Below are 26,479 nucleotides of genomic sequence, written 5' to 3'. Positions count from 1 at the left end.
AGAAAAAGACCTCTGAGATCGAGTCCAACCCATGCCCTAACATCACCCTGACAACCAGACCACAGCACTGAGTGCCCCATCCAGTCTTTCCTTAAACACCTTCAGGGACAGTGACTCCACCAGCTCCCTGGGCAGCCCATTCCAATATCTAATCACCCTTTTGAGAAGGAAATTCCTCCTATAGTCCAACCTAAACCTCCCCTAGCACAGCTTGAGACTGTGTTCTCTCATCCTTGTCCCTGTCTGTCTGGGAGAACAGTGGCACCTTCTTCCCTTTATTTCCCGCTAGAACGCTCTCGGATCCCAAGTCTCCAGGGGCACGGAAAGCAAACGCGCTGCCAGAGGCCGCAGAGGCGCTGCCGGGGCGGATCGGCCCTCACGGCTGTGTCCGGGGCCGACGGGCGACAGTGGGAGGAGCGACAGGCGGCGGAAACCGGAAGGGGAAAAAACAATCCCAGTAAAACCCCGCCCTCAGAAAGCCTCATTTTCCACCCAAAACCCGCCCCGCCCGCCGCCGTGACGCCACGCGCTCCGCCGCTCAGTGCGACGTGTCCCTCGGCCGGCGGTGAGGGCGGCTCGGGGGCCCGGCTGTCCCCGGGTTCAGGGATGGGGGGCCCGGCTGTCCCCGGGAGACCAGGATCAGGGATGGGGGCTGTGCAGCGGGGATTGGGATGGGGCCAGGGATGGGGGATTGCAGGGACTGCGGCAGGCAGGGCCCCTCAGCCGGAGCGAGGGGGAAGGGAGTCGCTGGGGACGCGAGAGGGGCCGGCATCGTGCCAGGAGCCTCCTGCCAGGGGGTCCGTATGGATTAATGGGGGCAAATCGCTCCGGTGGGTGTCCTGCCTGCTGTGGCAATGCCGGCACACGCCTGCGGTGAGAACAAGGCTCGGCCACAGCGTTCTCTCCGTGCTCACCAACCCCCGGCAGCTTCTGGCGTGGGGGTCTCCTCAAACCGGCGACTTTGGTCTATTTAGACGCCTTTGGTGGTCTTAGAAACACGGCATAGGACATAAGCTGAAAGCCAAACTGTGATGGAGCTGTTGTTTTCTTCTGAGCTGAAAGGCACAATTTTCCATATTTTTTCCTTTTGCAATCAGAAATAGGCCCTCATGTTTATTTGCTGAAACAGTGTCTTCATTTCCTGCAAAGTAGAAGTATCTTAGGTTGGAATATGACACTTTAGGATATTGTAAGCCTTTAACGAGTTTTGTAGGTAACTGCTACTTCTGTAATTGAAAAGTTCTGGTTTTCGGTATATATGTTGAACCATCAATGCTAAATGTGTCTGTCCTTGCAGGCAATCATGGATCAGGTAATGCAGTTTGTGGAACCCAGCCGTCAGTTTGTAAAAGATTCCATACGACTTGTTAAGAGATGCACCAAGCCTGACAGGAAAGGTAAAGCACACAAAAGCCCAGAACACAATCCTTACTTCATCTTGTAGCTTGGCATGTGTCTTTCCATTTGTCACTTCTGTTGATTCGTTTGCTGTGGATGTTTCTCAGTTGCTAATATGAGATTTACACTTGAGCTTTAGTTGTCTGGATGTCAATGTGTTCAAGGTTCAGGCTGTAATAAACTTGAGCATGTTCTTTTCTGGTATGTACATAGGAGTGTGAGTGGTCCTAAAATTCACCTTGGGAGAGAGGTTAGGTAGCTGAAATTCAGTTCTCCACAGTTGTCAGTCATTGCCTGATTGGGACGGGAACCATGTCGTGGCTGGGAGTATGAAAGAGGAGGTTTTTGAGTAGAGGCCCTGGAGAGAAGCTATAAAACCAGAATGCAACTGGTCCTCCTTACTGAAAGTTACAGTGCTTTATTCATGTGCTCAGGGTGAACAGGTCTGTGACTTAAGTTTGCTATTGAGATCCATAAGGAACTTCATTCCTTGTCAGACTGGCAAATTTCTGAGGGGCTGTTGACCTTCTTGGTCAGCTTCATGGTTGCTGTCCTAAAGCAATTGAAAAAAACCCAGGTACTCGAGTTTTTGTAGGGTGTTACGGTGCTGTTCCTCTGTGACAGACATAAATACAGATTTTTCATTTTTGACGCTGTATTGGAGATTACTTTCAGGGCTTGTAGGGATGTAAAGGAAGCATAATGGGATCAATGTTCCATGAATTGTCATTGTGGTTATTTTTGATTCTGCTTATTTAAAAAAGATTGTGATCGCCCATTCTTTGTGGAAATGTTCTCTCTGAAAATCTTACCAGTCTTCTGAAAAAGTGGATTTGTTTCTCAGGATCTGTGCAGATTTTCAAGTGTTTTCAGTGTTAACATGGCTCTGTGAAGAGAGACCTCTCCTTTGGTCACTGCAGTGCACATCTGCCTGCTGTGCATGAGACTTCTTGACAAATTTTTTTGTTTGTTTTTTGCAGAGTTCCAGAAGATTGCCATGGCAACAGCAATAGGCTTTGCGATAATGGGATTTATTGGTTTCTTTGTCAAATTGATCCATATCCCTATCAACAATATAATTGTGTAAGTGAATATGGCATTCAATTTCACTAAAGTTTCACCTGTTCAATTTTAAACAGGACATTAGTGTGCCCTACGGGACCCATGTTGTTTTAATGTCTGTGCATTTCACATGTTAGCAGTATGACAAGTATTACTCAATTCAAAGGACTTTGTGAACAATGTTAATGAACTTTATGTTAATTCAGCCTGCTGCAAAAGTATTAGATCCATAGTTCTTAAGTTTTTTTCTGAGTATTCTGCTTCAAAACTGAACATAAGATATTTTGATTTCCAGTTCCTCAGTGTATGTTTGACCATAGAACATTTACCTTATTTGGATCTTATATACTCTTATTGTTTCCTGTTTGTAATTTGGGTATCCAAAGTAAATGGATGGATGGTAAGTTAAGGAAAACTGAGTGGGTGTGCTGTAGGATGACAGGGCACAGAACAAAGTTGGTCTTGTTTCATTTACTGAGTGCTAGACATGTTTGAAACATTTCTTTGTGTGTAAAATCCCTTTTGGAATGAATGTTACATCATGAAAAATTTGAACTTAAAGTTGACTGGCATCATGGTACTGACATATTAACAGTACCAGTTAAAACTCCTCGTATTCTCCAGAGATGATGTGATCCCCTCTCCAGCACTGGAGAAGGTTAAAGACCATTCTGTGTCCATGATGTGTGACTTCCTTATACCTGTAGGAGTGGTTGGTCATCTAGGCAAGGAGCATTTGAAAATGGGAAATAAGCTGTAATGGTTGTCCTAACAAGGCAGTGCTGGGAGGATAAGTAAAACTTCAAGTGAGATCACTTGATCACACTTCATTAGTTGAAACTGATTACTTTGTTCTCTCAACAGAGGTGGCTGAATGTTCATCATGAAGAAGACAGTTGTGACACCTGCTACAATGATTTCACAGCTTTCATTTGTTTGATATTAAAAAAGCTTAGTTTGGGTTTTCAAACATTCTTGTCATCTTATTTCTTTTTTAAAGTGTATGTGATCATACCCGTCTACAGGCTTTACAGGCTTTTTTTTTTTGGTAATAGTAGTTGTGTGTTTTACTTGTTTTGTTACTTCTTTTAACTGTAGTAGAATCATTCAGGTGGGAAGGAAGCTTGGAAGATCTCTAGTCCAATGTCCTGCTTGAAGCTGGGTCAGTGTTGAATTCCAGTGAGGTTGCCTAAGATTTTTTCCAGTCAAATACTGAAAGCTTTCAAGGGGGACAGCTGTATGACCTCTTTTCAGGAGCTGTTTACAAAGCAGTAAATTAAGCTTTGGAACAGCATTGTTCCAGCAAAAGCAGACTGCAAGAAAACAGCATTTCCATGTCCTTTCAAGTGGTGTTGTAAAAATGTATGGGAGTTCTTGTCACTAATTTCCGGAATTGTCATAATTATCACTAATTCCTTTCTGCATTTGGAAGTCATACTCCTACTAGGTTATAGTATGTACTTGATAGGGAAAAAAACACCTCTTGTCAAACAAAGAAATTGAAGTGCCAGTCCTTATTCTGATGGCATAATTAAAAAATCCAAACATAATTGATTACTGGGATGTACCATTTGAGGATAATTTAGTTGTCAGAGACACTGAGCAGTCCTTCAGCAAATCCACAACTTGCTCACACTGTTGGATAGGATATACACCCATTTTGGATCCTATTCTGTATATAAAATCGTAAAGGCCCCTGTGTGTTGACCTGGAAGTTTCCATTATTTTAAATGACTGCATATTTTGATTTTAAGAACTAAGCCTGCAAAAACTGGTAGGTGCAGTGCTCTTCCTCCTCAGACTGGGATTGAAACATTTAATTCACTTCAAAAATGCTACTGTAAGCTTTTGGTATTTGCAGAAGATATAATGTACTTCTATTACAGACTTTAAAAACAATACTGGGACATCTGATACTCGTATTACAGCAAAATTGAAGCTTCTTCAGTAGACCAACTTGCTTCTTAATTAGAAAAATGTAATTACTATTCTTGAGAAATCTTCATCAGCATCTACATATGTTACAAAGCAGGACGGCAAAATGAGCTTAACTAATTTTAGTGCTATCACCTTGTAGTACAGTTATATATGTGCAACTGGGTACTGTATTTCCATTTGGCAGGAGGGGGAAAATAGTTTTGTATCGGAATAAAATACTTTGTAAAAGTAGCCTCAACTAACCAGATAACAGCATCAGTTTCTTTACATTCATTTCAGTTTGTGGTTGTACTGAGTGGCTGCTCATGCATCTTCTGATTAAGTAGTGTGAGTTACCAGAATGAAGTACTCTATTACTTCAAGTAATTTTGATTCAATCTCAAGTGAGTTTTATTTCAGACTTGTTTTTCATTAAATACAGAAAACCAGTGCCTGCTTGTATCTTGCAGCAGCTTTACTGTCTTAATTCAGTGAAATTTTATAGTAATTTGAGTTGTGTCAGATCAGAAAAGGCAGCTGTAGCTGATCTCATCTCTTGATAGCCATTGTCCACAGCAAAGGTTTGTCTGTCTCGATGGTCACAATCCCAGAGTTGTCATAGGTGTTGGAAGTACTGACGAGTGTTCCAAACTTCAGCACCTGGTTAGCTGTGAAAAGAAAAGAAGAGACCGATTTTATAGTTGTAGAGAACTATAAAAGGACATCAGTGCATTTGTTTTGAAAGATCACTGCTCCCTCAAAGAACAAAGAAGTAGCTGAATTAATCTAACCCAAATAAACTAGTTATCTAGTTAGAAGGCTTGTATGAGATTTTTCAATGACCTGAAGAGGCAATAAATTAATCCCCAAATTAACAGTTTGAGTTTACAGCAGATTATTGCAAAAGCAGTTTGTTGGATAATCCTCAGTTTCACATCTGGAAATTTATATTTAATTAGGATCAGTTCAAGTACTAGTGCTAGAAGAGGTATTTAAGGTAAAACAAAGAGGATCTTACTGTAGTTCCAAACTTGGGATTTACTTTAGCTGAGCAACAAGCCTATAATCTTTTAAAACATGAACAGTTCTAGAGCAAAGCCCAGCTGTTAAAAGTGATACTATTTAACAACTTTGAATTAAGGGGCTTAACATCTTCTATTGCATGTGAGGTGTTTGTGTACATTAGACACCAAGGGCCATTACTCTAACAAAAAAACCATGCAGTTTAAGTTCTGCCTTTCATTCCTCCCCTTTTTGAGATAGCATCATTTGCATGTTGCAAATATGCCAACTTCATCAAAGGCACTCTAGAACTACTCAGTTCTGTGGTAGTCCTTGATCATAGAAAGGTTCAGAGTAAGAACTCTTAATACTATCTTTTGCTTTAGCCTGTAAAACAAGCCAAATGACAGCTCTTACCCACTGGCACCTCAGAAAAACCTTTCCATGGAGCATACAAGAGCTGCAGCTAGGGAGGATTGTTCTGGAATATCAGCAAGTCTGTGTGACCTGTCAGAATTGCCAAATTGTGCATTGATATCAAAATAAAAATCTTCTGTATTTGCTATTAAGTGACCCACTGCAAAGGAAGATTTCCCTGTGGTCAAAAGGAGTGCAAAACTTCCTAAGCTTTATGTTGTGATTTGCACAGGAGATGGATTTTCCAGTGTTGCATATGAATGCTGGCTATAGTGAGCTTGGGTGTAGTGCATTACTACAATGCATGTTACACTGTCTACCCCTTGCTGGAAGCTGCGCAGGAAGAACTGATCTTGCCAGGTTCTATGGCTTTAAAAAGAAGGACATTCAGACAAAAGCCAAGACATTTAGCTCAGTGTCTCTTCTGCCAAATCTGTGCTTGCTGCTACTTATTCCTGCTCCTACGCTTGTTACCAGCTTGAAGTGAACTGAAGAGGAGGTTTCAGCTAGCTGAATTTGTTGGAATGAGAGAGTAACACCCAAGTTTCACTACTGCAAATGGAAGAGTTCTGCCATTTGAAGTTCAGGACCTGGGAGCACAACTGCAACGCAGTGCAGAAATCCAGGAAAAAGAGAAGAAAACCCCCCTCCAGTACTACTGTACTAGATCAAATATGTAGCTAAAATAAAGGTGGTAGATTCTGACAGGATGCTTTCAGACACAGCAGTACCAGGCAGGCTCCTAGACAAATGCCAGGATGAATGAGTTTTGGTGTTTGCCTTTGGAAGACACAGCAGAGGCCACAGGGGTTGTGTCTTGCCAGAAAACACAGATTTCCCCATTTGCAGGTAAACAAGTAATTTAATGCTGAGGTAACACATGGGTAGAGTTCCCTGAGTAAAAATACTCCCAAAATACTGTGTTAAGTGCTGTGGTCAGGCTATGAATGTTTCCAGTCAGTTTAAAGTAGGAAAGAAGCTTAAATGATTTAGAACATTTGCTGACACACAAATTACCTTCTTTTGGTCACAACATATTGAAGCTCGAAGGGGGTGGGGGGAAAGAACTTTGTTAGTGAACTGCTGTATAAACCCACTCATTTAGTATCATTTATTGCTTCTTGCTGAAGACTCAGAATAATACTTAATGTTTCACAGCTTTGCATATAAAATAACGGCTCTGCAGAAGGCAAGAATTAACAACAACATGGCAGCTTAATGAAACAAAATCTAAAGCCATATTTCTCAGCGCATAAAATCAAATGAAAACGAGAACCTTTTTTCCCCTCTTTCAATAGAAAATTCTTGCCCACTAGATGGAGCCTTTAATCTTTGTCAGGTTTTCTAGTGGGCAAGGATCGCAGTGTGAAATGCTGAAATGAAAAAAATGCAAAAACTATGAACCAGTACTGCTGATTCATGTGGCTCAAATGGAGCAATTCCAAGCACTTGATTTCACAACCAGCGAACATTTAAACTAACATAATTAAAAATGCATGTTTTCCATTCAATAGATGAACAGTAATTAATGTGAAAACCTAGGTTTGAGCTGGTAAAAGAAATAAGAAGATATGCAAACCTACTGCTGCTAGGCAAACTTTCTGCTGTGTCATGCATTCTGATGGAAGTTTACAAAATTGAAGAAGCTGTAAATTTTATCAGTTCACACCTAATCACCTGATCCCTTTTTTTTTTAATGAATTTCAGTCTTATTTGTTAAGTCTTAGCAAGAACTTATGTCTTGGGGGAAAAAAGCCCCAACCTATTACAACACCCATATTCGCTATTGAGATTACTTTTCAAAACACACATTCAAAAGGAAGCCACCATTTTATTTTCTACTATTTAGTATTTATAGCTTTGCTATAATTTGGTACCAAATCAAATTTTAATAAAGGATTCCACACTGATTAAAACAAAAAAAAAATCCAAATCTCAAAACCCCTGGAAATTCTGTAATTTTCTATTTAAAATAAATCTTATTTTGGATCATTAAAAGCTTTCTGTTTGACCAGTCGCAGTCTCTTGTTTTTTGTGAGAACTTGAAAGGGTTGATTTGGATAAGCCCATAAGTGATGAACTGAAATACCCCCCAGCATTAGAAGTTTTATTTGGTGCTTTGGTTCCAATAAAACTGTGTTTACTGATAATGCATTGTTGATGAGAAAAATACCCAGGCTCCTCCATTGTAGCAATACTATTTTTTCATTACTCTCCATCTATCAAGTCAGCAAGGATTTCAATACTAAAATCAAATACTGTTCCTGCCTTTTTTTGGAGGAGGAGAAAAAAACCCCACCAATATCCCCCTCTCTTCCCCAAAACTCCCCAACCAACGAAATCTGTCACAAGACAGTTTCTTATGGTGTGCCTTATGTTCTTATCAGTAACAAATATTTGTCTAATGGATTGCAGCACACCACTTACTCAGACCTAAACATGGGCATGGAGAGGACTGACTTTGATGGGGTAGTGGAGGAACGTTTCTCTAGCAGTTTTTGTTGTGTTTAGATGAGGTGTTTCTATCTGCCAGGGTTTGAGAATGTTGGACATTATTTAAGAGAAGAAGACTGAGGGCATGTAGGTGAGCTTCCCAAAGGAGCATAATCACAAAGATCACTACTTCTTAGACATCTGTTTTTGCTGATCAAATTACATGGCAGAAGAGATCTCAGTAACCATGACTGGCAATTTCTACTATTTTGTTGCTCTTACTCTGATAATTAAAAAAAAACAAAAAACAAACAAATCCTAGGATGACATATGAAAAATGTTAATCTCGGAGGTAAAATTTTGGAAATTCATGAATCAATCTTATGTATGCATGAACAACATGAATCTTACGAACTCAAGAATAACATTTGGAAATGTTAACAGAATGCACCCTATAGGTAATTAAGTTACATAAATAATTAAAAAAAAAACAAACCTAAAAATATGTTTTAAAATCTCATCCTATTTATACTTCTACCACAGTAGGGAGTTATTTTTGAGTGACTGGTACACAAGACCTGTTTGCAATCCTTGTGCTGCTTGCTTTCAGCCTGGAAACAGAGAAATAGTGTTGCCTACTTATAACTAGATTGGAGGTCATCATGTCAAGTGCTGCCAAAACTTTCTCATCATCAGGTAATTCCTCTTAGTGATTGCAGTCATGATCTAGTACACTTATAATTTCCATGTTCCATTTTACTATTTAGGACACGTAAAAGTTCAGTCCAGAAAAAAGAGCTTATCTATCTAAAAAAGTATAATCAATCAAGGTTTCATGTACATCTTAGAAGCTTCACTTAAGCAATGCTTGAGGGAAGCATGTGCAGAGAAAAACTTCATCCTAAACTTGTATATGTCAAAACCAAATCGTGTCAGGGTCTCACTGCTGTTACTACAAATGACTAAGGACAAAATGCTATCATGTTAAGCATGTCCCACATAGACACTGTGATACTTATGCTATGCTTCCTTTTCACAACTGTGTCTCAATTACTTCCTGAAATATGTAAAGTCACACCTTTCTGGTTTCCATGAAAACAGCAACAAGGAAAGGAATACAACCAGATTGCCACTTCTGGCATGGGTGTGGAGAATATTAAAATAATTAATTGTTAATGAAAAGCTGTACTATAGTGAATGTAATTCTCTTCCCCCTAGGCAAATGCTGCATCAAAATGATAGAAAATTAAGATCAATAAGCTGAAACACAAGCTAAAGTGAAATATTGAATCACCATTTGGTATCCTATTACAGTTTATCTGGAGAGGATTTCCCTGAAGTTCTGTGTTAGGAGCAAAAATCTGCATTTAAGTGGAGATGCATTAGTAATGCATGAGCTAGTACTTTGCAGGTCACCCTGTGTCTGCAGAGCAGCAGCATTAATTTTGCTATTTAAAAATAAAAATCCCAAGTAGTTTGTAGGCTGATTTTCCTTTCATTCTTCCTAGGTTTACACTTGTGGTTAGGCAGACTTCACTGGAGTTAATCTTGATTTACGCTGACGGATACAAAGGAAAAATTGGGTGCTTGATCTCTGTGCAGAGGGAACTGCAAAACTGGAAGTTGCAAATAACAGTAATTTACAATAAAGTATGAACTATTTTCAATACTGATACAACAGAAGTACCATAAAGACTTGCTGAGTCTGCTGGGAGGGGCTGACTAGCCTGGTAGTCAGATTCCCTCAGGGCCAAGGGGACTTTTGAATAAGCAGAAATTGCACTGGGCATGTTTTATAACTATTGTAACTTTAGGTACCTGGTTTTGTGGCACAGAACAATGGTTTTATAATCTCAATGCACTCATACAAGCAGACTTATGAAAGCATTGAAAGGATATGGGAGGAAGCGGGGCCAGCAGGCAGGGCCAGGTGGCTTTTCCACTGGTTGAGGTGCTAGCAAAGACTCTTGGCCAGGGCTGTGCAGCACAGACTGCCTGGCCTCACACTGGGGGGAATTTAGCCGCTTACCGTAAAAGCTTAAAGGCTGTCAAAGCTTCACAATTTCATTTAAAAAGAGAAAAAAATATATTAACAGAACCATGTGTCCTATCCTGGATAGAATCACTGATGTTGAGAGAGCCTTCAGAAATGCAAATGAATATCAGAAGTTTTCAAATTTATTTCCAGCACACATTTTTTCCCACATATTTTTTCCAGCTTTGTAATAATGGTGGTACTGCAAGAGTAGCTCGAAGTCTTCCTGTCACATCACCTGCTTGGTGGCAATTTAAAATGATAGGCTGATAAAAATGATGCCAAGACTGCTTTCGACACGAAGGTCTCTGCTGCTACTACTGCTTCACCAAGACCAACAAGAATCATTAACTGTACGGAGTCTCTACAGGTATTAACAGCATTTTAGCACTACCAACAAGATGTGCTTCTGCGTTTGTTCAAAATCACTTTAGCGTCGTAATTAAAGGGGCCTGGAAAGTTAGACAAGGAAACTCTACATACTGTTTTTAGTAGTGTCTTTCTGGTCTACATGTGATAAAGTTCTAACAGGACTGATCTAGCAAAAACATAAATATAAAGTAAGTCAGGGAAATAGCTGTCTGGAAGATTGTTTCACCAAGCTAAAGGCAAAGCCAGGCTACAAAGTAATTTTAAGAATTGAGTTTAGCCAGTAAGAAGTAGGGTGTTTACTTAATTTTTGATGCTTTCCACTAAGTTTGTGTAATGTTTCTCAAACTACTTACAGCTCTAAGGTGTTGTACAAGTGACAGGTACTATTAATAATATTGTTAGAGCACTGAAGAAACAGCTGCAGAAATAAAATGTAGCTTCAGTTTGACAGTCACTGCTGTAAAGATTTTGCATATAAGCTAGACAAAATAACTTGTTGCTATTTTGGTCTGTCTCTACTTCACAGTTGTGAGATAAAGAACTCTATTCTCATGAGAAAAAGGGCAAGAGTAATACTGAGATGCATCAGCTAATGAATTGTCTCACTGCTAACTTGTCCATAAGACACCTCATAGCACACATCATCCTATTACACTGTCAGATATCTTTAGAGGCATTAGTTAGTCACACAAAGCTGAGGATGGCAATCTGTGCAACACCGAAATCTGAGATTAGCTAAAAACAATGGTGTCCTGTCACAGCATTTAGGTCTGAAGCTCTGGTTTGACATGACAGCAAAGAACCTAAAAATATTTGCTATTTTGAAAGCTGCTACACTGTCAAGTTGATATGATGCATGTAGCAGTGAAATCCACTGAATTTGTTAGAGAAAAGTATCCAAATGATCCTAGCAATTGACCATAGACAGTGTTGCAAAAAGGACTGAAATTCCCCTTACATTCCTCATGACTGGGCTGTTGGAGAAAGGGAAGAGAGATGGGAAGAGGAAGGAGGGGGAATTTTTTTCCTCACCCAAATCTCAGGGCTAGGTGACTACATCCATATACTTAGGCTTCAAATAACACAGCACCAGAAAATGTTTCAACCAGATCCAGGACTGACCAAGATCAACAATTACCTCTAGCTACAGTAATTTTCCAGGACTAAATAAAAATTTTTAGAAAAACCTCTCTCACAAACCCCTATGTATCTTCAAAAGGTTTTAAAGTGTGATATTAGTTAACCAGAACACAATGTTAATTATCCTTCTCTTCTATTCTTTGGATTCCTGATAAATCCTGCCACATTTAGATTATTATATTTAAGAGAGGAACCAGTAAAAGAGGATTTTAAAACACATTCGTAATACAAGTTTTTCAGCTTCTGTATGCGTACCATTGTTCCCATCATTTGCAAAAATGTGCAGACACAGTGATTACTTCTGTATCAATCAAACTGGGCCTGTACGTGAAATATTGGTATATGGATAGTTGCTCAGTAAATACCTACACATGTTGGGTGAAATGGGGATCTCATTCAATTTCTCCATGGATGAGAACAGCAGCAATGCGATAAATATTCCACAACAGTCTTGGCCAACTGCTTATATCGCCTACGACTGTGTAGGAAGAGTCCCTAACAGCAAGTCTCCCAAGAACTTAGCACTTCTCAGCTTTCTGTGATGGGGATATGATTTTCCTAAGGGAGTTGATCTAAAGCCAGTTCCTAGCCAGCCCTGAAAAACAAATTTAAGCAGACTGTCTTCTTATTGCTATTGCCAGCACTAGCTCAGTACCATATCCAGAGTCCTGTTCTGCTGCACACATTGCTCCATCACTGGGCTTCAGTGCCAAAATGAAATGAAATATGATTTGACAAAGTTCTGTAAAATCTCAGTCCTTTACTCCAACATGTGAAGTTACAATGGCAAAGATCAAAGTAGACCTTCTGAACTCTGGGAGGGTGTATTGGATTTGCATGGCCAGGTTTTGGTAGGGGAGGCTACAGGGGTGACTTCTTTGTGAGAAGCTGCTGGAAACTTCTTCCATGTCTGACATTGCCAACACCAGCCAGCTCCAGAACAGATCCACTGCTGGCCAAGGCTGAGCTAACCAGAAATTAGAGCTACACCCCTGTAACAACCGATTTAAGACAGGTAAAAAAAAGCTGTTGTACAGATATAATTGCAGTCAGAAAGGAATGAGAGGGTGTGAGAGGAACAACTTCAAAGACACCAAGGTCAATGAAGAAGGAGAGGGAGGAGGTACTGCAGGTGCCATAGCTGAGATTCCCCTGCAGGCTGTGGTGCAGGCCATAGTAAGGCAGCTGTGCCCCTGCAGGGATCTCTGTATATCCTGGAGGTCCATGGAAATACAGAGATCCATCTGCAGCCTGTGGATGAGTCCCATCCTGGAGCCAGTAGACAATCAAAACAGGCTGTGAACCTGGGGTAAGCTCAGGCTGGAACAGGCTCCTGGCAGGGATCTGTGGCCCTATGGAAAGGGGGGCACATGCTGGAGCAGGTTTCCTGGTAGGACTCGTGACTCTGTGGGAGACCACAGAGTGGACTCCTTCGAGAAGTGCACCCTGCGGACAGGGACCCACGCTAGAGCAGTTTGTGAAGAACTGTAGCCTGTGGGATGGACTCTCAGGGAAGTTCATAGGGGATTGTCTCTGTGGGAAGGACCCCATGCTGGAGCAGGAGAAGGACTCCTCTGCCTCAGCAGTGGCAGAAACAACTTGTGATAAACCAACCGTAACCAGCATTCCCTGTCTCCCTGCGCTGCTGGGGGGGATGAGGTAGAGCTCGAAGAGGAGGGAGGGGAGTGGAGGAACATAGTTTTTGAGATTTATTTCCCAGGATCCTGCTCTGAATTTTTTAGTAATAAACTAAATTAATATTCCCAAGTCCAGTCTGTTTTGCCCATGATGGTAATCAGTGAGTGTTATCTCCTGGTCCTTATCTCATCTGATGAACCTTTCACTACATTTTCTCTCCCCTGTCCAGTTTTGGATTGGAGTAATAGGCTTTAGTGTGCACCTGACATCTATTCAGGGTCAACCTACCACAGAGGGGTCCAACACATTGCATATTTAAACCCTTCCCCTGCCATGTCCAGCCCCCACCAGAACTGACCTAGTTCACAGCTGCTCCATTCAGACTCCTGGGTGGCCCCACACTCTCTTGACCACAAAGAGTGACTTGCTCTAAGACCCCAATCAAGCTGCCAGACCAGAGAAACTATTGAACTGTGCCAGAATGGTAGATCTGGTGCTCAAAGAGCTCCTCTGACCACAAGGAAGCAAACAGCTGCTTCACCTCTGAGCAATGGTCAAGGTGCAAAAAAAAAATATATGCCCTGCCACACTGAATCCCAGGACAGCTGTTTGCATTATGGCTTGCTCAGGGCAAGGGCATCGCCAGGCTTGAAAGCAAGCTGCAGCCCCTCTGAGCTGCTAGCACAAATAACAAACTTCAATCAAATTAAATCCCTGACAAACAATTTTATTATGCAAGCTTTAACAGCGAATGGCACCATTTCATAACAGAGTTTTATGTAAATATGGTATTAAATTTACACAAAAAAAATGAAGAGAACAAACTGGAATATTCATCCTTATGTACAAAAGGCACCATTAATAAAGCAGCTGTGCTTTTGTCTAAAACATTTCTCTGGAAGGGGTTAATTATTATTTAAAAAACCCACACTGATCTTCCTGACAGCTCACAAGGTACATGCTCATCTACTTGCTCTTGCAGACAGCTGATCTATTCTAGGCACACATAACTAACTAATCAAGACTATTATACTTCTGATAGAAAAGTAATTCCATTTATCTTTACCTCTCCTAGCAGCCCTGCTTCCTTTCAGTGTTGGGGTAGGATGCTGCATGAAGTTTCTAAAATGTGGTTATTTTCACCTCTACTATTGCTGTGCATTGCTTAGAATTTTAGATTTCTCTGCTTTCTGGAGAAAAACCAATTAGACACAGACAGCATGACTCTGAGGATGAAGTGAAAGCAATTATTTATTTTACAAAATGTCCCCCTAGATCTGCATGTGAACAGCTAAGCTTTTTGATTTATAATTTTATTACTTTGTGTTTCTGTTAAGAAATAGTTTGTATTATTACTAACAACCCATGTACCTCTAATGTCTATACAATTTCAATTACAAAGCCCTTATTGCTGCTTATTAATTCTATTCCATTTATCTTCAAACTTGCATCTTAAGCTTACAACATTTGTTGTAACAACAAGCATGGAACTGTGGCTCTCCCAAACCTGCTCACTGGAGTCCAGCACCGTGTTGCAACCCTTGAGACAGAACATGAGACTCAACAGGAGACTGCAAGCTATGCTGTTTGTAGTTCAGAGGCACTCAGTTGGATTAGATGGCTCTCCATGTCCTCCAAAAAATAAAGGATTGCTTTTGAAACAGTGCTGCCCATTGCATCTTTCAATCTCCCTTCTTTCCAAGCTTTAAAGTCAGCTTTTCAGGAAAAACAAATCCAACACAAATGCCGCTTATGACACAGCACAGCCTATTTTAGCTAGTATTACCCAGTTTCACTTCACCCAGCATTAGAGCCCTTTTCTTCAGGAAGGCCATGGGAGGGGTATCTGCTACATATGAATCAGTAAGTCATTGCATATGGCTCATTTAATGTTCCTAGCTGTTTGCTTTTACAGTGTTTTTCTGGGGGATGCAAAGTTAAGATTGCATCCTGATGCAATTGATGCTGCTGAATACAAACAGCTCCTATATAATGTTTGTCCCAAAATGAAAAAAGGAGATTTGTCATTAGAGGCAAGTCCTAAGTCTCATTGACTGTCAAAAACTTCATTCAAGTGGAAAACTCGCTACTGAGAATCTGTTAGCTGTCTGTGCACTCTCGAAAAAATCTGATTGATCTCCAGTAATGATTTCCAATATGAGCACTGCTCTTCATATTAGTGTGCTTCCTCCTCACCTGAAAAGCCTTTTTAGCCCTGCCCCCCACACTCCCCTCTGCAAACTGGCTCAGCTACTCATCCCTTACATTCAGAAACATGCCATGCACTTCCAGGCCACCTGCAAGCTGTCAGTGGCTCAGGGGGTCTTTTCTTTGGCTGCTTCTTCTCTAGGGAGAAGTGCCTCAGCAGGGCTGTAGCCAGCTTTCTGCCTGGGCTGAGAGGAAGGAAAGGCTTCTGCATTAATCACACAGCGCCATGTCAGGCACTGCCCAGGCCAGGCGGCGTAAGCCCTTGGACCTAAAATGCCGAGGCCAAATGCGCTGCTAAATTAATGCAGTGCTACATGGTGCAGTCAAAGACATTAAAGTTTTAAGAGTGCAATTGATTATATGTAGCTCAACTTTCAAACACACTGGTCAAGATAGATTGCAACAGTCATGCCATGGCACAGTGATGCATGTCAGCAGGCTCTCAGTTTTACTGTACAGAGGACTTGACATTGGCTTTTAACTTACCCATAAACTACCCTAACACATTGCAAGAAGTGGGAAAGAAAAGGAACTACAAATCCAACAGTCACATGTAAAATAAAAGACTACACCAACTACACTACAGCTTGTCTGCTGCCAACAGCACTTGGTGTTAAAAGAACATGATGGCTGCAATTGCCAAAAAAGGAAGTATGTCCTCAAACAGCCTATTTTTTTAGGCTTATGGAGCTTTCATAAGGTGAATCTGTCTTTACCCTAGAATGTTCCTTATCTTAACTGAAATTACTGTTATCTTCAAACATTTGTAATTCCTCAGTAATTATCAGTGTCTGGGGAGTACTGTAGGAGAAACATTCCTATCAACAGCTAGAAAAGCTACCTTTCTGAATTACATTTTGAACTCAAAATCGAAGTGGTGAGACACTGGAAAAGGTTGTCTAGAGAAGTTGTGGATGCCCCATCCCTGGAAATATTTAAGGACAGGTTGGATGGGGTTTTGAGCAACCTGGTCTAGTGGGAGGTGTCCCTGTCCACAGCAGTGGGGTTGAAATTAGATGAACTTTAATGTCTCTTCCAAACCAAACTGTTCTATAATTCTATGAAATATGATTGCATCTTATTTGACATTGCTTTTCCCATCCTGGCCATTTATTGTACTCAGTATTTTCCACACCTTTTTTTTTTTTTTTTTTTTTTTAGTTTTTTGTTTGTTTTGTTCTGTAGTCATTTCACAAAAATTATGATACTTAGCAGGATTTCACTGACATAAACTATTTCACTGATTATTTAAAATCACTAGATGTGAAATACTTTTTTATTTTGCAGATGTGGAAAATTGTGCTGAAAGCAAAATTATCTCAGAGGAAAAACAAACTTTAAATTACTATTACAAACTTCTGTTAGTTCTAGAAACAATGCTAGCAGTTTCAATTCCTTGTAAACTGACATCTTCCTTAAAAGTATTGAAAAAGATAGAAAAATAGCACTTCTTTCTGTACTATTCTAAACATCCTACAACACCCAAAACCCACTCCATCTCTGATGTCTATGGGATTACAAAGTATACAGGAAAACCTAAGAACATAGTGACATATCTGAAGATTAATCCTCAGATATTTCAACCAGAGTAATCACTTTATAAATTTCAAAAAGTCTCAAAGTGAGACCTACAGCTCTATTCTACCTCTTGGAAGGTGTGAATATAGGCCCATATTCTTCTTAATATCACAATTTCAGAAGGATATTGTTATGCATCACTACAAGACATCCAGGGACAAGGAAGAAGTTGGTGTAACCCTAAGATAACCCTCAGAACCTAGAGATGTCTCATGCAAGCTTTGAACACAACATGAAGCTTGGTGATCTTTGAACAGATACTTCTACTTCAAACTTAAGGCCACCTATCAAAAGCTGTGTTTGCTCCAGAACAGGCAGCACTGCTTTTCTAGAAACAGGCAGGCTTGTTTCACGACCATCAAAATAATATCACATGTGTGCCCACTACAAGGCAGCCTTCATGAGACCAAGGGAAGCACTTCACTGTGAAGCCCAAAATCAGAAAGAAAGTCTGATAAGAGCTTAGAGCTTACTGGAGGGTGGGTTTAGAAAACACCAAGTTAAACACCAACATTTCCAGGAAGAACTGGAGAACCTTGCAAGTTCTGTACAGTACAGATCTTGATGAGCCTTGCAGCACTGAAGTCAGGACACAGCAAGAGGTTTGTCGTGTCAAGTGCAAGAGTGGAACCTGGATGATACAGATTTTGAATGGCTCATTTATAGGTACTTAAGCATAAAAGAGACCAATAAAGTATCATGTTTAAAAGCTGTGAGCAAAAATGCAGTTATACAACTTCTAGTATCATTGGCAGCCAGGGAGATAAATCTCTGCTGCTCTGAAAGGGTGTCCATAAATAGCCGCAGCATTCTCCAGTAAAGCACAGGGCCTCTAAGGATGGCCAAAATACTGCAGGAAGCTCTTACTCAATTATATCTGAAGTAACTCAGCCATGAAGGATGCCTTACACAAGTCTCACACAAAAACTGTACTGGAAATGAACTGAGAAGTTTGAAAATAATGTTTCAGAATAGAGAAATCCCTCAAATCTGTCATTTTGGGAGAGGGAAGGAAAACTACCAAGGATTTAACAGTAGAAAAAAAACATGCCTTGGAAAGTTTGCCTTGCTGTAGCTGTCTAAACTCACTAAGTGCAGCTTGCTCCTAACCTCTGCTGCTCACAGGTAGACACTCTTGTTAAGAAGTTTTCTCCCTCTCTTGAATCATGGACTTCAGAAGTCAGAGGTTGATGAATGCAACATTGTAATTTGTAGAACACAGAATGGACAATATCACTGACGCAGTGTAATGAGCCATTTCCCCCCTCCCTACTGTGATTAATGGTGTGGACAGGAGGTCTGCTGGCGGAGCTCACACACGTTTCTGGCCCTGGAGGCATGGCCTATATAGAGCGCCGTGCTTGCATGAGAGATTGGCAGGCAGAGGCAGCTCTGGGAGCCTTTGTTATTGTCCAGTTTACTCTTTCCTGAGCTCCTTCAGCTTTCACAATCTGTATAGCCTCTGGGAAGGCAGCTTTAGAATTGGCTTACTTGATGGAAAAAGCTGTTCTTCTTGATGCATATGATGCAAAGTAATGTGACAATGATTGACAGATAGGGGAGAAGAGGAAATTGAGTTAAGTTTGGTATTGTGCGAAGGAGCAGAAGGGAGGAGAAAAAAAAATAATTCCTCATTACTACAGGACATGTACAGTGGGGGAGATAACAGTTGCTGGGTTTTACAGTAATAATCATTATTAAAGTCAGTTAAGTTGATAAAAGTTTATGACGATACAAATAGCACCCCAGTGATTTCTGGATGTTTTTCTTCAAAACTCCATCTTCCCCCAAACAGAAAATATTTAGTGAGTGTAGGAGGCTGGCAGAATACTCCCCCTTGACATATGTGAACAGGCCATGTAATGTGAATATAAACCCCAGGGCCTAGTCCTATCTGCACTTCTACTGATACACTGTGTTCCTCATACATACATTTAAGGTGAGTCAGAGAGCTGCCAGCTTCTCATTTCCTTCTCCTGTACACTGTGGAGTCAGTTGTAATTTTTAGTGAATGATGCAATTACATTGCAATGTACCTAGCAAAAGTGCACTGATGCTTTAGTGCTTTTTGAGCTCGGGTCTGAAAACAGAAGAAAAGGCTGTAATTGATTCCACCAGCAGTTTTTTTGGGTTTTTTTTTGGTTTTTTTTTAATTGAAACAAAAGTTAGAACCCAGAGAAACTTCCTTCCACTAGAAAAATGAACTCAAAATATGGAGTCTCTCACATTTTTGCATTAGGAGATGGTACATGCCTAAGAGATGTCCCACCTTAGTTTATATCTTAGCTTATCTTCAGCAGACTGTTAGGTTCTTGACCACTGGCATGGAAAACTGAAATCTTGGGGGAAAATAAAGAGGGAGGGGCAGATATTATAACAACTTGAAGACACTTGTGGCAAAACTCAAGATAACAATATATATCAAAGAGGAAAGGGCTTACTTGAACTTACTTGAATCCCAACTGGCATCTTATTCTGAGTAAAAAAAACCTTTTCCAGAGCTCCTGAAGGCATGCTAGAAATCACTACTCATTGCTGCTATTTGGAAAGTTTTACAAGTGTGTCATAAGAATATGCCATGCTTGCATTCAGCCTAAGGGAACTCCCATCATTAGTAAATAGGGTATGCTGTAGTTTTCCTCCTGCTGCATATATGCAAGCAGCTCAATACAACAAAGTCGTAGGAGATAAGGTTAGGAAATTACATGCACAGTAGTTGTCTGTCTGTCAATACAGAAGTCTCTTCTTCCAGAACAAAAACAAATGGTTTGGGTGTTTTTTTGTTTAAATCACAATCTTCTACAGTTACTAATATCAGACCACATGCCACAGGACACTCAATTTGATGTAGCATTAATATCAGTATTTTAACAAGTTCTGTGGGCGATCATAATGCTCTAAACCAGCAAAACACCTCCCCCAAACCTTTTAATTGCTAAGGGGACTAATTTCAAACTAATTTAATCTATCCCTCTGAAAATCCTGGAACTCAAACCTCTGTAATCCAGGGTCATCTCTGCAAAAGATCTGCAAGTCAAGATGGGTCATGACAGGTCAAACACTGAATATATTTCCTGCTTTGAAAACACCTGGTAGGTCTCGCTATCATTCCTTAGGGATATGAGATTCAAATAGTACAAATCTTCAGGCCAGTTGAGTACATTCACTACCGTGTTCAGGGACAACTGCCACTGTAAGACACATGCACACATCTTTAGGGTAAATTCATATCTAATTTGGACTTTATCTACTCAGTCTACTTCGTGGTTCATTTCTGCAGGCTACAATTCAGAGAGGAACTAAATCATGTATTTAACCTAAGCCCATGGCACACTGTTATCATAGAAACCTCAGTACTCAGCCTGTGCTGTACTGAATCAGTCCAAAGAACTCCCTTTAAAACTTCTGATCATATAACATGAGGGAAAAAAGACAGAGAAATTTGCAACCTCTTACAAGAACAAATGAACCCTGCAGTGTCTTTAATTCTTTATATAAAAAGCATTACATTTTGGCATGCACAGAGAACTCCAAAACCAAAACACCTTTGCTAAGAAATATCTAGTGTTCAAGAACTACTCAGTCTTGACACTATATGAGCTCCTTCATTTTTGTTGCAACTTTGCTATGAAGGAAGTTTTTTAACTTGTCACATTAAACCAAAATTGGGTTGATCTGACCCTAGTGACAATGAGCTGCTTCTAGGAACACATGAAAGTCCCTTGCTACTTTTCAAGAAACAGCAAAAGCAAGAGTTATCTTTTCCCCAATTTCTCAAATACCCCTTTTCTACCCATCCAGTGCTAAAATGAGAGGTGTATGTTTAGAAATTCATCCTCTGAAGTGTTCAAGACATTCTGATGGCTGAAATTTATCAACATAAATTACTGTACTTCACAGCAACGCTCCTGTCATAAGAAAACACCACGTGCCCTAAATTGTCTGCTGCCCTCTCCAATAATCAGCCTACTTTTTAAGATCTAGAGATTTGCTGATAAAGGACACCTTAGTGCATACAGCGACAAAAAGAAATTGAGTTTCATACACATCACTGGAAATGTCCACACACTGCTCTATTAATCTTTAGATTGGGGTCATTTTTCTCTTGAGATGTGGTAATAGATTACTTCAAGAGAAAATGGGGAAGAGCACCCAGACAGGGGCCTACTGAATACTAAGCAAGTTTGCCTCCTTCCATCTTGGTCTAATCCTAAAATATATCTAATGGCCAGAGCTGCTGTTTACTCTGTAACAACCAACACTGATGCAGAAGGAGCACATAGTGTTGTCAGCCTGCCCCTTCATCTCCTCAAGCAGCCTCTGCTGTAAGACCCGGCACTGCTCCACTTCTCTCCCTGATCACAACATGTTTTGCTGGTTCCAGCATTATCACTCACCTGTCCACAAGCTCCTGAAATCTCATACCCAACCTGCTTCGCAGGTCTTTTTTTAATTTTCCCTGGGAATCAAAACCTACTATCTTCTGGAAAAGCACTCTGACACCCTGTCTTTTCTCCTGTGGAGATTCAGTCTCTAAGTTACAGCATATAGAAAAGGCTTTCTCTACCTCATTCCTCAATCCCTCTGGCTGAATCTCTGCGTGGTACCCCATTAATATCTGCGTGGTACCCCTTTAATACCAATACCCTGGTATTAAACCCCATATTTAATATTCTTTGGTTTCAGGACATTTAAAACTTCATGAGGAAAAACATATATGAAAGTGCCTGGGAGCAAATTATCCAAGGAAGTAGCCTCATGTTCTTCAGCACCTTTGCCAGTCTTGATTTTTATAGTATTCTTCCCATGTGTGAAAATTGTGATTACCAGCAGCACAGGAAATGCCCACCACTGTGTTTAGAAGCACACTTCTTCATCCACAAAACAGAAATCAGAGGAGTGTCCTTTGTGCAAATCACAGAACAGTGTGAGTTGGAAGGGCACCAGATGGATCAATCAAGTCCAACTCTTAACTGAATGGTCCATATGGGGATTGAGCCTACGACCTTGGCATTAATTGCATCATGTTTGCACCAAATGACCAAGAGCAAGAGCGTTGTGCCTTTGCTCCTGAGGGTACAGTCCCATATCCTTGGAGGATTCCTGCTGGATTCCTTCTCTCACTGTTTCATTCTGCAGCCAAGGAGATGGTCCACCAGGATGGGAGAAAAGCACATTAGGCTTCACCACTCCTACTCAGCAGAACTGCCTGTGGGGCTGTGGCTTAAGTCATAAACTAAAGCCGTGCCAAGCTGCTGTGTGGAATGCTGGCATCCAACCTGCCTCCTGAAATGGCTCAGGAACCCCTGCACAGGGAAGGACAATTCAGCGGTTTGGTGACACCACTGCTTGGCATCTCTGCAGTTCCCCTGGTATGTCTGCACCTCCAAGGAGCCTCAAAATGAAGCTCTTCTGATGTACTTCTGTCTGCTCTTGGTAACCTCAAAATGCTTCCTCTGTAACACAGAATGCACCGGCCATGAGGAGGTTGAAGGGCTCTGTTTGGATTTTCATTGCAGCTTCCTCCTTCTAAGAAATCAATGTAAGATTGTCTGTTACTGCCCACACAAGTTTCCCAGGACACATACAGCTTTTAAATGATGACTTAATGTCTTGAAAGTTTTAGGCTCTACATTAACAATTAGGAAAATCTATGAAAAGGGTGGGCACACTTTGAGTTTTTTGGGACAATGCAAACTTGACTTAATTGAGAGAGAAAAAAGGGATTTCTGTGAGGAGCAAGTTAAAGTATTACCAGGTAGGCCCATATTTAATGGGACTGTAAAACACCAACCACTTCTAATATATTGTCTAATGGTCCTCCTCTATTTCAGTCTTGAACCCCTAAATGTCACTTGTCCTGTGGGAGACTGTTACAGACCTCACTGGTTAATGACATTGCTTCACACAGCCAGCAAGCCCCCAACATCACGAGACAGAGCTTTAGAACAGGAGACGCTCTCATTGTACTTTATCACAGACAATGCAAACTTCTGCCTCTCCACACTTGGGGAACATCACCCCAATTCACCCAAGTCAGTGAGAATGACTTCCTCACTCTTGTTCTTCTTGCTGCTTAGATGCTACACACCTTATTTTGTATAACCTTCTCTCTTCTTTTCATGGCTTGTGTCAATCTCATAAGTTCATGGAGGGAAAATAACTTTGTTTCTTGGGAGAAGCTGCACAAATGAATAATATGAAAAATGAAAATAATATGCAAATGTGAAAAACAAAGTCCATACTGTAAGCACCTTGCAAAAATAGACACTGAGAAAGAACCAGCACATATTGGTCCTACCTGGATGCTGAACCATAGGCAAAGCAGTTTTTGGCTGGCAGCAGGGGTGTTGAGTGTCTGCACACAACCCTTTGAGCATCAACTTTGAAAGTTTTTTTACACTAAGTAGGTCATAATTTTGGTTCCCAAGTCACTGTGCAGAGAGAAATAAAAAAACACTGGGGCATCCAGTGACATTATGGGGGATAGGATGAAGGCAAAATGACAGCGCTTATTTCTTCATTAAAGCAAAGCATCTGCCACTTTGTTAATATTCCAGTATGCCCTGCTCCCAGAGAACTGTGAAGGCAGCAATGATTAAAGGCAGCTCCAACTGGGGAAAATTCACGTTACACTGACCTCAAAAGTGTAATTCAAAATTTATGCTGCTGAATGGCCTAGACTGTAATCCAAGGAACCATCTGTGTAGACCTAGGTACAGTACATACACAGTCTCAGGAGAGGCACCCTAGACTTATTGTCAGCGTGACAGGGAACAAAAGATGACGGGCCACTGTCAGCCCCTCCTGCCTACAAAAATAATTTCAAGTGAAGCTTATGACCCAGGAGGTAAAAAGTTACTGAACCTGGTCCTCAGAGAGGCCACTGCCCTGACCCATCAGCTGTAATTGCTCAAAGAAGCCACCACAGGCTGCTCTGGGCGATTTTGCTGTAAATAGGCAGCTGTGAACACAGGAGACTACAGTGGCTTCCTGCCAAAAATCTGCATTTTAATAACTTTGTAATTGCATATTTTTGCAATCTGTTGACTGACTTATTTTAAGAACATCCAAAGAGTAAAACAGTATCACCACCAGATTTTCTGGTACTTTAAATTTCACAATGAAGTTTGCATCAACTCAGTAATTACTGTGAATAATTCATAATAAAGGTTATAATGATGTGACACATTCTAGTGAATCCCTGAAATTTAGGATGTTGAAGTGATAAAAACAAAAAAAGATTAAATTCAATAGTAAATATTAGAAGAAAAATAATTAAATTCCATAATTAAAAAAACAGATTGCAAATCCAGCCTGGGTGATGGTGTTGCTATCAAGCTCATGTAATTTCCTTAGAAGTGATTTGCTTTAAAGATGAAGAATAATTTTAGCAAAAATGGCTGTGATCCTGCAAATGCCAGCATCCACAGGGAAAATCATGCACGTGAATAGTCTACTGCACAATGGGCTCACTTGTGTGAAACTCTTTGCAAGACTAGGGCTCCAATCACAGTTTGCACAACAAAACACTTGAAAAACTTACCCATCTTAATTAAAATAATATGTAATTAAGTCCACTTTTACTTGATTGTGCTTTCAGATTTCTATGAACAATATATTACAAATGGGATATGGAAGAGTTTTCAAATTATCCAAGTCCTTTTGCTTAAAGAAACAGAGTCAAACATGTTTTGGGTCACCTTAGCTCACTGTACCCTTTCCATCCAATATTCTGAAACTGTGATTCCTACAGCAGACTTCCAGGGAAGGCCACAAGACAGCTAGATGCAGTATTTCTTTCATGTGCTTACAAGGTTTGAGAAATCTTGAAAATCTAGTTTCACTTGAAATTGAACTTTTTACATCTTTCCTCTATACAGATACATTGACTAATCATTCCAAGTCAACCAACTACTTGAACTCTACTACTTAAGTGGAATAATAACGGAAGTTCAGTTTTGTGTTTGTAATGCCTTTCTTAAGTCAGAACTTTAACAATGGAAAGGCTTGTTGTTCCATTTCATGAGTGGAAGAATGAAAGCTCAGTTCTCTTACCTCTCCTTCCAATTTTTCCAAGGCAGCAGGCTGAAATTAAAATTAAATCTGTAGCTTCCAAGACTAGAAGCTATCTAAGGAACCACCTCTAATAAAGTAGATATGCAGTTATAACTCAGAGTGTACATATCCAAAGGCTGATCATTCTGAATGGGTGCTGACTGGCTCCTTTTCTTCCCTAATCCTAAAAAGCAGTGACAAAAGCCCCCAGTGGGCAGGTGAATTTGCCCCAATATACACTGGGAAGGACACTGAAAGGCTGCCAGAGCTCTGATTGAAGGTTTAGCTACACCAGCTCAGCCCAAGAGGTGTTGGGCACTTTGTTGTCATCTTTCCCTCTGCCCCTGACTTGTCATTCCTTGTCATTAGAGCTTATTTCCTCAGTAAAGGTGTGTTTGCTAGCAAGACAAGGAAAGTGCTGGGTGACAGATCCTGGTGACAGATTTGCCACATATAATGATATACAGATGTGATTTTCATTCTGATTTGCAAAAAGGAAATTTAGTGTTTTTACCCAATTCTGAAGAATGTAAAAAATGCAAGGATTTTTATTTTTACGCTGAATATTTAATAATACTTGAAAGCTTGTTGCAATTATTTTTCTGTTTTCTCATTAATTCTCTTCAACAGTCACTACATGTACCTCAGCCCTCCAGTTTGAAACAGTATCGTGTGGCCCCAACAAATACACCAGTTTTGCAAGCATTTACCATATTTATATCACTAAATATAGCAGAATAACATAATACGAATAATAAGAATAACATAATAAGAATAACATTATAATAAGAATAAGCATAAGATCCTAGAAGGATGGCAACCATTGTAGATGAGAGATTTATGATATATGTGGAGTGCAAACTCCCCACCTTCCTAATGCCATGACTTTTCTAGTGGCAAGGGAAACACAGCTGTTGTTTCACCCCCTTGTCAGCTCCAAGAAGCAATCTGAAGAGCTTTATTCACTTAGAAATGTAAAATAATACACAGTGAAAGACCACACTTGAAACATTCTCCATCACTCATCCACTATGAAACCTTCATCGCCAGGCAGCAACCACAACATTTTCTAGCAGGGGCTTCCAGTGGCTGCTTCAAGGCTCAGCAATGCCATAGGAGAAAAGTAACACTTAATTTTACTTCTTTATTGGTGGGTGGGAGGGATGGGAATGTAACAAATGACCCCTGACATAAGGCATTTCATGGAGAATTGACCAGTGG

At 40.5% G+C, this 26,479-nt stretch overlaps 2 protein-coding genes across 6 annotated transcripts in view; one reads left to right on the top strand and one right to left on the bottom strand.

Annotated features, from left to right (window-relative positions):
• Nucleotides 1-425: 425 nt before the first annotated feature.
• SEC61G (SEC61 translocon subunit gamma) lies at nt 426-3,430 on the top strand. 2 transcript variants are annotated; one of them, XM_058832791.1, is made up of 4 exons: nt 426-565; nt 1,298-1,397; nt 2,379-2,481; nt 3,325-3,430. In XM_058832791.1, exons 2-4 carry the CDS (start codon nt 1,304-1,306, stop codon nt 3,332-3,334), a joined length of 207 nt encoding a protein of 68 aa, XP_058688774.1. In that variant the 5' UTR covers nt 426-565; nt 1,298-1,303; the 3' UTR covers nt 3,335-3,430. The 2 variants fall into 2 exon arrangements, with proteins under 2 accessions (XP_058688774.1, XP_058688773.1); XM_058832790.1 differs by lacking the exon at nt 426-565 and having other exon boundaries at nt 1,277-1,397.
• Nucleotides 3,431-3,565: 135 nt separating this feature from the next.
• The window catches only part of TPK1 (thiamin pyrophosphokinase 1), a 296,432-nt gene continuing 273,518 nt past the window's right edge, over nt 3,566-26,479 (bottom strand). For all 4 annotated transcript variants that reach the window (XM_058832786.1, XM_058832787.1, XM_058832788.1 and 1 more), the window contains one exon: nt 3,566-5,045. In XM_058832786.1, coding sequence (XP_058688769.1) covers nt 4,927-5,045 — 119 coding nt within the window. In that variant the 3' untranslated portion in view covers nt 3,566-4,926. The remainder of the gene's footprint in view (nt 5,046-26,479) is intronic.

Source organism: Poecile atricapillus, chromosome 2, assembly GCF_030490865.1.
Source record: "Poecile atricapillus isolate bPoeAtr1 chromosome 2, bPoeAtr1.hap1, whole genome shotgun sequence".
Taxonomy (NCBI): domain Eukaryota; kingdom Metazoa; phylum Chordata; class Aves; order Passeriformes; family Paridae; genus Poecile; species Poecile atricapillus.
The sequence above is the reverse complement of the archived record's forward strand: the minus strand, read 5'-3'. Positions and strand labels throughout refer to the sequence as shown.

Coding starts and splice junctions, on each gene's coding strand:
- SEC61G (XM_058832790.1), top strand. CDS start 1,280: ATGTGTCTGTCCTTGCAGGCAATCATGGATCAGGTAATGCAGTTTGTG. Junction 1,398..2,378: donor CACCAAGCCTGACAGGAAAG/GTAAAGCACACA, acceptor TGTTTTTTGCAG/AGTTCCAGAAGATTGCCATG.